Source organism: Sphaerodactylus townsendi, linkage group LG13 (assembly GCF_021028975.2).
Source record: "Sphaerodactylus townsendi isolate TG3544 linkage group LG13, MPM_Stown_v2.3, whole genome shotgun sequence".
NCBI classification, from domain to species: Eukaryota; Metazoa; Chordata; class Lepidosauria; order Squamata; family Sphaerodactylidae; genus Sphaerodactylus; species Sphaerodactylus townsendi.
In genome coordinates this window covers 57,374,357-57,387,579 of record NC_059437.1, presented here as the reverse complement: position 1 = coordinate 57,387,579, position 13,223 = coordinate 57,374,357, and the positions used below count along the sequence as shown (strand labels likewise).

Below are 13,223 nucleotides of genomic sequence, written 5' to 3'. Positions count from 1 at the left end.
AGTAAACCAAACCGGGAAAATACAGAGCACACGCCTGATTCTGAGCCCTTGAGCGTTTCCTCTTTACAAGGCTGAAATATTTGCAGTCTAAATTCATTCCCTGGCTGGGCTCCACGTGCCCTTGGGAAGAAGATCTTCCTGTGGCTTCATGCACATGGGGATTCTGCTCTGGTTTTGTGTCTAAATGCGGGGGGGGGGGGCATGTCTCTTAATTGTCCACTCCAGGGCACTCCCTTCCAGTCTTGGCTTGGCATGGTTGCTGGATAAATTTTTCAAACATAACACATCCCCGCACACATCCCCCCCCCCCCCCCACGCTCAGTGATTAACTAGTCATCACTGCATTAAGCAATAGCAACATGTCCATCATCAGTATTAAAGACAAGCCTGAAGGGGCCGTCCGCCTGAGGCCTGCAGGGAAAATGGCCCGTCTGCCCCCGAAGACCCGGCTAAGCAGCGGAGGAGGCGGATTGCCACAAGCCAGCCCACCGACTTGAAGGGCAATGCCACTGTCCCCAGAGACACCTCAGCACAGAGAGTGAAAGGTCGGGGGTTTGAGCCTTTGCAAAGACTGCAGACTCCGCTTACTTTCTCTTGCAGGCTGCTCTTCTCTTTCTTCACCTCGTCCAGCTGTGCCTGCAACTCTTGGATCTGCGCAATGTCTGTGGCAGACTGAAAAAACAGAGGAGAGCTTGAAACACACAAGGCGTGTGTGTGCGGGGGGGGGGGGTGGATTGGGCCATCAGGGGCACCCAGTTTTGCTCACAGTCCCTCTGGATTCCACCAACCTGACACTCACCCACAACTAACCCTCACTGTAAATGCCGGATCGGGCTCCCTGGTGTGAGCATTGGGACTCAAGTGCCACTCTGTGCAGGATGGCCTTAATCGATCTCTGGCTTAACATGGTTAGCAATTGAGTGGGGGGGGGGGCAGCTGCCTCCCAGCCAGGGGAAGAAGGCACACCGTCCTGCCTCACCTGAGAAGATGGCCAAGCTGCCTTGTGGCTCGGGCTCCCTCCTCCCCCCATCCCCGCCCCTTCGTACCTGAGCAATCAGAGCCTTGTGCTTGGCCATCAGTTCATTCAGGTCTTCTTGGTCTTCCTCGATGCGCTTCAGGAGATCGGCCCTTTCGTGCTGCAGCTGATACAGCTGCTCATCCACCTGAGGCAGAGCAGACCCCCCCCCCCCCCAGCTTCAGAAATGTGGAGTGGGGATGAATTCACACACGCACACACGCACACACACACACACACACACACACACACACAGAGGGGGTGGCAGGATTCCCACGCAGGCCAGTGCCAGAAGCCTGAAAGTAAGCCAGCCTCTCTCCCAATAATAAGCCAGCCTCTCTCCCAATGTCGTTCTGCCATCTTCAAAGGACCTATTGCAGTGGTGGCGAACCTTTGGCACTACAGATGTTATGGACTACAATTCCCATCAATTGGCCATGCTGGCAGGGGCTGATGGGAATTGTAGTCCATAACATCTGGAGTGCCAAAGGTTTGCCACCACGGACCTATTGGGTAGTCCCCTTGCTGGAGTAAAGAAGCTGATTGCCTGGATGCCACTGGGAGGTGTCCTCCTTGCAAACCCCACGGGGAAATAGATCGGCCTTCCTATCTCTGTGCTTGCACAGGAGAACAGTCATTGGATTGTGGCCGATGCTCTTGAGAGGTTTTGATTGGTCCCCCATCCCAGACCCCGACTGAGCCCCCCCGCCCCCGCCCCGTGGGTCACATACCACATTCTTGTTCCGGCTGATGGCCTCCAGCTCTGCGTGCCTGCTCTCCAGCTCCTGCGCCAGCAGTTCGTGCGACTTGTGGGCTTCCACACACCTGGCCTCACTCTCTTCCCACTACAAAGAACAGAAGCAGGTGGAGGTGAGTGGCATCACATCCCACTGACTGCACAACCCCCAACACAGGGAATCCCATCTTGCTCCCAAAATGCTGCCAACTGTTAAGCTTCCCGCTCACCCTGGACATCCTCAGAGGTCCTGCTTCAGTTGTTCCCCCCATCTGAAGCTAGGTGGGTGGCGAGCCAAGGAAGGGCCTTTTGCGTCATGGCCCCAGAACGTTGGGACTCCCTCCCCAGGGAGATCCATCTCTCTCACTCTATCCGTGTCATTCACTGGCAGATTGCAGGGGGGGGGGGGGTTGTTTCATTTGTCTTACCCGATAACCACCATTGTTCAATGAGTTCTTTTTAAATGGAAGGAAAACAACCCCTGCTCCCGCGCTGTGTGCCAGGGTCCAGTTTCTGGTGCCAACCCCTCCCCGCTTCATCCTGCCCAGGTCTGGGCTCATTCATTTGCCAAGTGACGCAAATCACATGCAACTGGTGAAGATCGCAGCCATTCACCAGGCGGAGTTTCCTGCGTAGCACGGACTGCAGTTTGCAGATCAGCACCAGAGACAGCACCTGACAAACAGGCTTCTTTCCCTTCTGGGCCTGACCTACTGAACGCTTCTGCAAAGGAGTGGGGGGGGCTTCCCAAGAGCCAGCTGACCACACCAGACCCCCCCCCCGGGGAAGAGGGGCCCCTTGTAGCTGCCAGGCTCTGTAGAGGCCACTACCACATTCAGCACCAACTTGGCCCACAGCTCAGACATGCCAGCCTTTGTTTCGCCCACCGTCCTAAACAAGCAAACCTTCATGGGCACTAAGAAAGCTAGCCTGTCAGGAAAGCCTGTCTGACCTTCCGTCTGACATGCTACTTTTCTAACTGCAGAGAGTTTTCCATAAAGGACAGAATTCAAAGTAAGAGCCAGGAAACACACCGCCCTCTGTGCTGAAGGCATAAACACTCACATATCTGCCCTATTCAGAAATCCCATGGGGCCCAAGCACTGTCATCTCAACCTTTCCACATTCTGGGGTGGGGGGGGGGGAGGACAGGATGCTCTGCTCACCTACAATATACCAATATCCAAGGAATGGGGACCACAATCCCAAGACAAAGAAGCCAGGCAAAATTAAGTCAGGGACGGGGTGTGTGTGTGTCTGGTTGAAGGACTGTCCTCAAACTGGTGGGCTCAGGGATAATTAAATCACAGAAGAAGAGTTATTACAAAATCACAGGAACCTTGGCTGGCATTTACAAAAGGGCTCAAAGCCTTTTTATATCCACCCAGTCGGTGATCCTTAGGAGAGCCACCCTTGGAAAGTGGGCTGTATTGTTTTCTCTGTGTTACTGATGGGGAAGAGGCCAACACAGGCTCCTTAAAGCCACCTGATTGTGTCTGTGGTGGAAGCTACTGCCAAAGCACATTGCACGGGTTGGTGGAGCTGAGAGATTGCTAAGAGAACTGGGGCTGGCCCAGGTCAGGATTCATGCGGAGGAGCGGGGACACAAACCCGGCTCAGCAGATAAGAGTCCACCACTCTTAACCTCTACACTACACAGCATCACCCAGACCCCTCCTCCCCCCACCCTGAAAGTCACATGGAAACGCAACGCAAACAACCACAACCAAGCCGGAGCTGCATTTAGCGTTTCCAAGAGAGGCAAAGTTATTATTAAAGCAATTCCATTACACCTACGGTAGATCTGTTGGAATGAAACACATTTTAATTTACCATCAGTCCTGTCTCAGCTTCGGAAGTTGCACAGCAAGCCACAGCAAATCCCTTTCCATGCACAGACTGAAAATAGTTTGGGCTTTTTATGCGCAGCCCTTCAAATACCTCCCAACGGAGCTCCAGGTGATATCAAATACCATGGAACAAAAAAACCAACAGCCAGTTCCACAACAGCAGCCCAAGGGAGGTGGATGAAGCCGCCTTCCCAGAGCTTAACGTGCTCCCTTTGATAGAGACAGAGGGCACAGAGTTGGGCTTTCCAGGGCAGGGGCATTACTCAGCCACCTTCCAAAGACACTGGTGCTTTGCTTCAGCACAAATTAGTAAGGCTGTCAGTCAAACACACGATGAACATGGCTGCATTCAAATGGATTACACCTATTATGATTACAAATGGAACCTCCATGGTCAGAGACTGTGTACCCCTGAGCACCAATGCAGGGGACAATTGATGGGAGAGAACTCTTGCCTTCCTCCAGCACTGATGAGATTTCAGGGGCATCCTGGGCACAGCCGGAATCAGACAGATTCTGGCGTGGCTTGGCCCAGCAGGACTCTTCAGATGTTCAAACGGAGTCTGTCCAGCCTCTAGCGGCCAACAGCCACCAGCAGCCATGAGCCCCCCTTTCTAAAAAAGCACCTTCTAGCCACTGACAGTCTGCCTCTTTGCCTGTTACTGACAACAAAAATCCCGAGGAGGGGCCACCTCTGTACTAGAGAGCTATAAGAGTACCTTCTTCCCCTTTCTCCCCTTCCTTGTTTCACCAGATAGCTCCTGCTTGGGTTCAAAATTTGTCCAATTTCACACTTACTAAGTGGGTTGGAAAAAATCTTTAATTCACACTAAAAACACAACAATATTTATATCAGTATCCAACTGTAGCTTTTCTCTTTCAGCTGACTTCCTCTCCTGCAAAGCTGTTTCCCCCACACTCAGGCCTCTCCTGTGGATTTTCCTCTCTTTTATTTTTCCTCCCCCTCCCCACCCCCACATCCTTTAAAAGAAAATCTGCATAATGCTATTTTCCCACTTGGGAACAAACAAATTGAAATTCCCATCCAGAAAGATGCATAATGGATGAATCGATCAACAGCATGAGATTGGGAACATCACACCATCTGCTAGATACCTGTTTAAAATGGATGCTTCAGATGTACCAAAACGCCACTAAAAGGCAGCCTGGATTTTGACAAACATACAGAATGTAACTTTAAACCAAAACACCTACAGACACAGACACAGACACACACACACACACAGAGAGAGATAGAGAGACACACACACGTACACCCTTCTTAAATTTACTGATGAGAACAATTTGCACTTGAACAGCTGATAAGAGAACAGGAAGAGAATATTCCTTTACAGACAGGTGGGCATCTCTAAACCATCCCAAATAACCTGGCAACTCTTTGCCTGTTGTCCTCTTTAATAAGAGCCCGTGTTGCGCTTCTCACTGTCACATCTATGTCCCTCTCGTTCAACACCCGGTCTCATGCAGCAGCCAACCAATGGCCCTGGAGGGCCAACAACCGGGGCTTTGAATGGGAGGCCTCCCGAATCCTCCCTCCCAGCACCCTTATTCAGAGGCCTCCTGCTTTGAGCATAGAAGAAGAAGAAGAAGAAGAAGAAGAAGAAGAAGAAGAAGAAGAAGAAGAAGAAGAAGAAGAAGAAGAAGAAGAAGAAGAAGAAGAAGAAGAAGAAGAAGAAGAAGAAGAAGAAGAAGAAGAAGAAGAAGAAGAAGAAGAAGAAGAAGAAGAAGAAGAAGAAGAAGAGGAGGAGAAGGAGGAGGGGGAGGAGGGGGAGGAGGAGGAGGAGGAGGAGGAGGAGGAGGAGGAGTTTGGATTTATATCCCCCCCTTTCTCTCCTGCAGGAGACTCAAAGGGGCTGACAATCTCCTTGCCCTTCCCCCCTCACAACAAACACCCTGTGAGGTAGGTGGGGCTGAGAGAGCTCCGAAGAGCTGTGACTAGCCCAAGGTCACCCAGCTGGCGTGTGTGGGAGTGCACAGGCTAATCTGAATTCCCCAGATAAGCCTCCACAGCTCAGGCGGCAGAGCTAAGAATCAAACCCGGTTCCTCCAGATTAGATACACGAGCTCTTAACCTCCTACGCCACTGCTTTTCTAGAAGCTGCGGATGGACCCCTCCCCCATGAGTCTGTCTTGTCCCCTACTAAAGCCACTCGGCCTCAAGGCCGTCACTCTGGCCACTGGCCATCCTTGCTGAGTAAGGAAGGATTTCTTTGGTCCATCCTGAGATTCACTGGGCGCCTCCAAGTGCTGGCCTTGTTATGAGGCAGGGAGAACAAGCTCTCCACCAAAACAACGATCTTGTCCACCCAAGCAATAACTTTATGAGCTCCTGTCATGCCCCCCATTCTTTCTGAACTGAACTCCCAGACATAGGAAAGGTGGCCATCTCTGCCACCGTGACTACCTGAGCTCTCTGCAAGCATTTTCCCCCTCCAAAACCAGCTCTCTTCTCCCTCTGCATGTGGGCGGAGGTAAAATCCTGCAGCCTTTGAGAAGGATGAATGGCGGAGGACCTACACCCGTGGTGGCGAACCTTTGGCACTCCAGATGTTATGGACTACAATTCCCATCAGCCCCTGCCAGCCAATTGGCCATGCTGGCAGGGGCTGATGGGAGTAAGGCCACCACCACTGACCTCTACAGCTGAAAGAGCCCAGTGGGGCAGAGGCCCCCTCCCCACAGCCTGGGTAGGCTGGTGTGCTGCCCAACACGGATGTCTTCAGAATCCCATTTTTTTTCTAAAAGCAGATGTTGAAGGCAAAGTCTGGTAATTACAACTGGCTAGGAAGGCAGACAACACACCGGGAAGGGAGCAATTAGCCCAGGCCACGGAAATAAAGACAGAAAACAATCTGTTTAACTAATTGCCTTAATTAAAATCTAAATGCTTCCTGAGAAGGAGTCCTGTCAGCACCAAGGGCTTTTTTTTTATAGAACAGGTTGGTGGATTTCGATCCTAATCCTCAGCAGTGAGATCCCTCCCTCCCCCGCACCCCGCCACCCCAGCTGCACGGCTGCCCCCACTTCCTCATAACACAACTGAGAAGCAGAAGTTGCCACCAAGCACAAGTAACTTCACCACCTCAGCGGGACATGGTTGGAGAGGGACAACCGCAGGCATATCTAGGGTAGTGCAAGGCAGGGCAAGTGCCCCCGCGGTTCCTTAAGGGGCGCCAACCCAACCCCCCAGCCCCTGGGAGTGACCACGCCCGGTCCTGAACTCCATATGGAGCTTGGGAACAGGAACGCCATTGAACACTGAACCAGCATTTCACTGGGGGGGGGGGGGCGTCTTTTCCTGGGCTCGGCTTCGCTGGGCCCCCACCTGCGAAGCTTCTCCACCTCCTCTTTGCTCCCCAGCGGGCCGGTGTCTCCCCCAGCGGTGGCCAGCAGAAGCTGCACGTCAGCAAGCAGAGCATGGGTCCTCTTCAGGTCGCGCCGGAGCCTCTTCTCCACGTCAAAGTCTCGGTGGCCAATCTGGGGAGGGAAGGTGGGAGGCAGTGAGGGGGACCTCGTTCCTCTGCCTGGAGGCCCCCTGCGGCAAGCCCATCTAGGGGCCCTTCCCAACTGGGGATGTCCGAGAAGTCCAGGGCCGGGCTGTGCCTTCGGACAGGCCGAACTGGAGGCACCATTTCCAGGGAGCACAAAAAGCCAATCTGAAAAAAATATCCCCACATTTTTCGAGTCAACTTTACCCAAAAGGGGAATCTTCACAGGGCTCCACGGGGGAGGCTGCGTTTGAGGGAAATGCACTAAATTTGCACCTTAGCTACTGGTGATTCTACCTTCATGAATCCCCAAAGTTTGGTGAAGATTCAGTACAAGGGTCCAATGCAGGTGCATAGAATTGGACCCTCTGATACAATCTTCATCCAACTGTGGGATTCGTGTAAGGAGAGTCACCAGCAGCTATGCTGCAAATTTGGCACCTCTAGCTCTAAAAACAGCCCCCAGGAGCCCCCCAAAAATTGACATGACACTGAGCTATGTCAGAGTTGAGAAATCACTGAGAGAAACTTTTCTCCACGTCACATAGGAAACCGCTGGGAGGAAGTGCAGTTCACGGTGATTTTTGAAATTGCAGCAATTTTAGCATAGCTGCTGAAGTGATATATAGAACGCCACATTTAATGAACACTGGATTGGGGGATCCAATTTTATGGAAACAATGGAGAATGAATGAGGATATAAAATTGGATCCTCAGATCCCAGCTTTACCAAACTTGGGAGTTCTTGGAAGGAGAGTCACTTAAAGCTACGCTGCACAATTGGTGGCTCTGCCTTAAAAAGTTGCCCCCCACCCCACCCAGAGTCCCTCAAAGATTTCCCACATGGCTTAACAGATCTGAAAATTTCAGATATTCTTAAGAAGTCAGGTGGAAAAAACACATTGAAGTGGGGATTTGGCTTTATTTTCTGAAAAAAAGGGTCTGAACCCAAAAATACCAGGAACCCCTCCCCACCGGCTTGGCATCAAGACCTCCTTGCGTGCTCTGCAGCTCCCTCCATCCCGCAAAATCCTGCCCTGCTGAGGAAAAAGAGGCAGGTGCTGAGCGGAAAGTGACACTTTGGTTGGCACCCACGCTCTGGGCAGGCCTCCTTCCCACCCAGCAAGGTATTGCAAACTGAGCCGGGGCTGTGTGGATGGATGGGCAGGCCTCCTTGAAGGAAATGTGTTCACCCGGAGCCTCTGCTAAGGTGGACTTGGCAATGCAGCCTTGGAACCGGGCTGCACATTTGCCTGAAGGCGAGACCACGCGGATGCAGATGGCTCTCTCCGCCTTTTAAAAGTGATTTAAGGTTTTGTGGGATTTGGCCAACATTCCTCAAGTGTTTTCCCGTCTCCTGCTCAAAATGCCGGCCTTGGCACTCAGCACTCCTGCCAGGACATCTCCTCCTTGGCTGCCGTGATGCTCCGCTGGGTTTAGCACATGGCACAGCTGCCACAGGAAATTAATTCCGTGCCCTAAATACCAATCTGGGCTATTGCCACCACGGCCTTTGGAGGCGGGCCATCTCCACCCTCCCGCCTCATTAACAAACAGGGGCCTCGGAAAACAAGCCCGAGAGCGCTCAAATAACTTTCTAGAGAGCTTGCGGAACCTCTGTCCAACATCTCCGAGACCTCCTGGAGGACAGAGGACATGTCACCAGGCTAGAGGAGGGAAAGGGTTATCCCAGTCTTCTAAAAAGGGAGGAGAGATGACCCAGAAAACTGACCTCTGCCCCAGGAAAGATACTGGAGCAGGCTTTAAAGGGATCGGTCTGTGAGTCCCTGAAGGACAACTGGCGATCTGGGAAGTCAGCATGGATTGGTCTCCAACAGGTTCTGCCAACATCATTCCCTTCCTTGAGAGATGATCTGACTGGATCAGGGGAATACTGTCAACATTTTATACTTGGATTTCAGCACTGCTGGAGAATCTAGAGCAGTGGTGGCGAACCTTTGGCACTCCAGATGTCATGGACTACAATTCCCATCAGCCCCTGCCAGCGTGAGGTGGCCCATGCTGGCGAAGCTGAGTGAAGTAGCAATCCATGACATCTAGATACCAAAAAAAATTCTTCCTCCATCCTAGAAAGGAGCTGTGGACTGGACTCTAGCATAATCAGGTGGACAGGGAACCAGTTGGAGAACCGTGCCCAGAGAGTAGCTGTCATTCATGGCAGTTCATCTGAATGGAGAGAGGTGCTCAGTGAGGGGCGGGGCGGGCACAGGGCTTGGTTCTGGACCCAGTACTTTCCAATATTTTTATAAGTGATTTGGATTAGGAGGTTGGAGGACTCTTCACTACATTTGCAGGTGACACCAAATTGGAAAGAGTAGCAAACGAGATTCCACCTAAACATCAGGAAGAACTTCCTGACCATCAGGGCTGCTCGACAGTAGAATGCAGACCTGGTGTGGTGAGTCTCTCCCTTCTTTGGAGGTTTTTAAGCAGAGGCTGGCTGGCCACCTGCCAGGAGTGCTTTGATTGTGTTTCTGCATGGCAGGGGGTTGGACTTGATGGCCTTTGGGGTCTCTTCCAACTCTGTGATTCTATGATCCCAGAAGATAAAGTTAGAATTCAATGAGATCTGAACACATTGGAAAAGTGGACAGACGTGATCAAGATGCAAAATTTAAGATGATTCAACAAGGATACTTCTGGGTAACCAAAACGAGGAACACGCCTAGTGGGTGCCAGCTGGTAGGTGCTCTTTTCTGCCACAAGCAGAAACAGCCAGTGGAAAAGACCAGCGAATGGGGCCCACTTTTCCACACATGCTTGGCTAAGAGAAATCTTGTGGGACTAAAAGTTGCAAACTCTATACAAAAAACATCCCTGGATGCAGAAAACTCCACACCAAGGAGCAAGTTTCCAGCCAAGATTCTCTTTGCTAGTTTTCTATATGCAAATACTTGGGTGGGGGGGGGGGGGTTGGGGGGAATACAGAATCCTTCAGCCATATGATACCCACACACACACACACGCTTCCTGATACAGTCCACCCCAGACATGGGCAGATTGGCTGTGTGTGAGGATTCAGTTCATCCAGAGGAGAGCAGCAGCTGCAAACATCTGCTCTCTTGGGGAAACTGGCCTTGGTGCCCCGGGACACAGCATGCAGTGGCCTCTGCCGGCGAGGCGAAGGGGGGAGCTCAGTAATAGTCTACCTGCTGTAAGCATTGGCAATAAGGCCCTCCAGGTCTTGCTTCTCACAGAGGATTGTCTGCTTCTCATCGCACTCCTGCTCACATTGCATCTCCAGCTGGCGAAGCTGCAAAGAGGCCAAGCACAGAGATGGGCATCCCTGGTGAGCATCAGGGCACCTTCGTGGGCATCCCCGGGCCCTGGTGGGGTCGCACATTGGGTGGCCTGCTTCCGAAACTTTGAGGGCCTTGCTAGGAAGTGTGCCAGAAATCGAGACTGGAGAGACAGCCCCCAGCCCCGTTTTCTCTCCAAGCCTGGCTGCCCACCTGCCCCCTGCTCTCATCCCAGGTGACTTGTCTCAGCCCCCTCGCCCGTGCAGGGTCAGGGCACAGAACCCAACACAGCTGTGTTTCTCTCACCTTCCTGCTCCCAGGAACCCCGGCGCACATCCCTTTGCGGCCCCACATGGACTCACTCTGAGCTTCCCCCACTTGCACCAGGGGGCCTGCCAGCTAGTCACGCTTCTCTCAAAGGGCACCACTGCACCGATTCCAGCTGTCAGCTGGATGATCCCGTGGAGCCTGAAAGCAGGGCTTGGAGGCCACAGACCCTGACATGCCAAGGTAGACTGTCTCTGTACTGGGAGGCTACATACAGATGTAGCTTTTAGCCACTGATGCGTTTAGAATAAACATCATGAACTTGCCTAACCTGTATTTTAAAGCCATCTTGAGCAAGTAGTACTAACAGCCCCTTGGCCAGTGGATCCCATCTTGACCAAAAAGGGCAGGACCTCCAGCGGAGGGGCATGAAGCCGCCTCCAACTGAGTCCGGCTCCTTCTGCTCTTCCCCCAGCCACGCAGCTTTTGTCTTCTCCGATGGGCAGCGCTTCTCCAGGGGGGTCTCTGGCCAATGAGAAGGGCCTTCCCTTCCCTGCGGATCTGATCCTGTTTTTTAACAGGAGCTGCTGCGTGCACGGGGTGGGTGGAAGCAGGGCCCTTCTGGCTGCTCTGCCCCTGAGCCAGGGCCCCGCTCCACCTGGGCAGCATACCCTTTTCTGGCAGGACTGCCGGACGTCCTCCAGCTCTTCCTCCTTGTCCTCCAGCTCCTTCTGGTGAAGCTGCTTCATCCGCTCGATTTCCAGTTCGAGTCGCAGGTGCAGCTGGAGGGGAAGGAAGGGCAGCACTGCTTAGCAATGGGGATGCTTCTCAGGGGGCAGACAGGAATCTTGATCTCACCCTTGCAAGGTAGGATAGAGGGCCAGAGGCAGAGACTTAGCAAGGCCCCCCAGTGACCATGCCGCAGAGGAGGGATCCAGACAGAGAATGCTCCCTTCTGTGTCACCACCTGCAGCCACTCCTGACACTCCTGCACAACAGAGACGGAGACCTGGCCTGATGCCCGGCCTGCCCCGCTGGTCCCCTCACCTGCTCCAGCTGCTCAATGGTGCCCGCCTGGCTGCTCAGCTGGTGCTGCTGCTCGGTAGTGCTGGATTCCAGGTCCCAGAGCTGCCTCTTGAGCGTGGCCACTGCCTTGTGGTCCAGGCTGCTGGGGGAGCTGAGCTCCTGCACTCGGGCGCCCAGCACTGCGAGCCGCTGGCTGTGGTTGGCGTTTTCCAATTCTTTCTCCTGGGGGCACGGAAAGGAAGAGGGGCGGGTGGGGCACCACGTTTGGGCAGCTGATAACACTCGTGGCAGGGTTCTTCTTTTAAAAGTTGAGGTTCTGATCGTGTGGATTTCAGCCGGCCTGTTTTCACCCCGGCTCCCTCCAAAGCAGAATCAGCGGGATCCCCAGCAGCAGCACCACGGGCCCTTTTTTCGGAGGAGCTCCACCCGAGGAGTTGCTGTTTCGGCCCCTGGTGGGAAACTCCAGCTGTGCCCCTCCCCCACCCCTCCCCCTTACCTCCAAGCGCTGCTGCAGCTTTGCCAGCTCATACTGCAGGCCGGTGTTCTCCAGGGCCACTTTCTCGCGCAGGCTTCTCTCAAAGGCCGACTCTCCCAGGGCTTGGGCCAGCTGCATGTCAAACCTGCCGGGGTGAAGCATGCCACTGGTCACCCACCACCCACCCCAGGGACCCCAGGAGGAGGCCACGCCTGGGGTTTCAGAGAGCCAGTGTGGTGTAGTGGTTAAGAGCAGGTGCACTGTAATATGGGGAACTGGGTTTGATTGAGCTGTGGAGGCTTATCTGGGGAACCAGATTAGCTTGTACACTCTAACACATGCCAGTTGGGTGACCTTGGGCTAGTCACAGTTCTCAGCCCCCCCAACCTCACAGAGTGTTTGTTGTGGTGTGGGGGAAGGGAAAGGAGATCGTGAGCCCCTTTGAGTCTCCTACAGGAGAGAAAGGGGGGGGGGATATAAATCCAACTCTTCTTCTTCTTCATTGGGAGAGACCTGGGGATCCATTGCTGGACATGGAAAAGCTGGCCCTGCTGGCGGGGGCCCCTGCTGTGCTGAGCAGGCCAAGGTGGATGCTTGAGACCAGTCTGTTTTGCAGTCAGATGTAGAGGCCCAGCCAGCTGTGTGGAGCTCAGCCTCTGGGGTCGGGAACAGGGCCTTTTTCAGGATGGCACCTCTGTGATGCTGCTGTGTGGTGGCCAACTCTGGGATGGGAAATTCCTGGAGATCTTGGGTGTGGAGTCTGAGGGGCAGGGGTGAGTGAAGGGAGGGACCAGAGTAGGCTATAATGCCATAAAGCCAACCCCTCCAGAGCAGTGGTTTTCCTCCAGGGAATTGATCTCTCTTACCTGGAGATCCGTTGTAATTTCAGATCACCAGGCCTCGCCCGGAGGTTGGCAACCCTTTACTGAACCCATCTTGCCCAGCCTTCAGGCTTCAGGCATCCGTTTAGGTCCGTGGTGGCGAACCTTTGGCACTCCAGATGTTATGGACTACAATTCCCCATCAGCCCACCAGCCGCGATAATTGGCCATGCTGGCAGAGGTGATAGTGTCCTGCTTATCTGA

General features: G+C 53.4%; 1 protein-coding gene across 1 annotated transcript in view; it reads right to left on the bottom strand.

Annotated features, from left to right (window-relative positions):
- The window catches only part of MYO18B (myosin XVIIIB), a 108,106-nt gene that overhangs the window by 28,963 nt on the left and 65,920 nt on the right, over positions 1-13,223 (bottom strand). The window contains exons 30-40 of the mRNA XM_048513886.1: positions 12,160-12,283; positions 11,685-11,885; positions 11,309-11,419; positions 10,281-10,384; positions 7,060-7,099; positions 6,948-7,018; positions 6,027-6,108; positions 2,337-2,474; positions 1,747-1,860; positions 1,047-1,163; positions 589-672 (exon numbers count right to left, since the gene is read on the bottom strand). Of these exons, the coding sequence (XP_048369843.1) occupies positions 589-672; positions 1,047-1,163; positions 1,747-1,860; positions 2,337-2,474; positions 6,027-6,108; positions 6,948-7,018; positions 7,060-7,099; positions 10,281-10,384; positions 11,309-11,419; positions 11,685-11,885; positions 12,160-12,283 (1,186 nt within the window). The remainder of the gene's footprint in view (positions 1-588; positions 673-1,046; positions 1,164-1,746; positions 1,861-2,336; positions 2,475-6,026; positions 6,109-6,947; positions 7,019-7,059; positions 7,100-10,280; positions 10,385-11,308; positions 11,420-11,684; positions 11,886-12,159; positions 12,284-13,223) is intronic.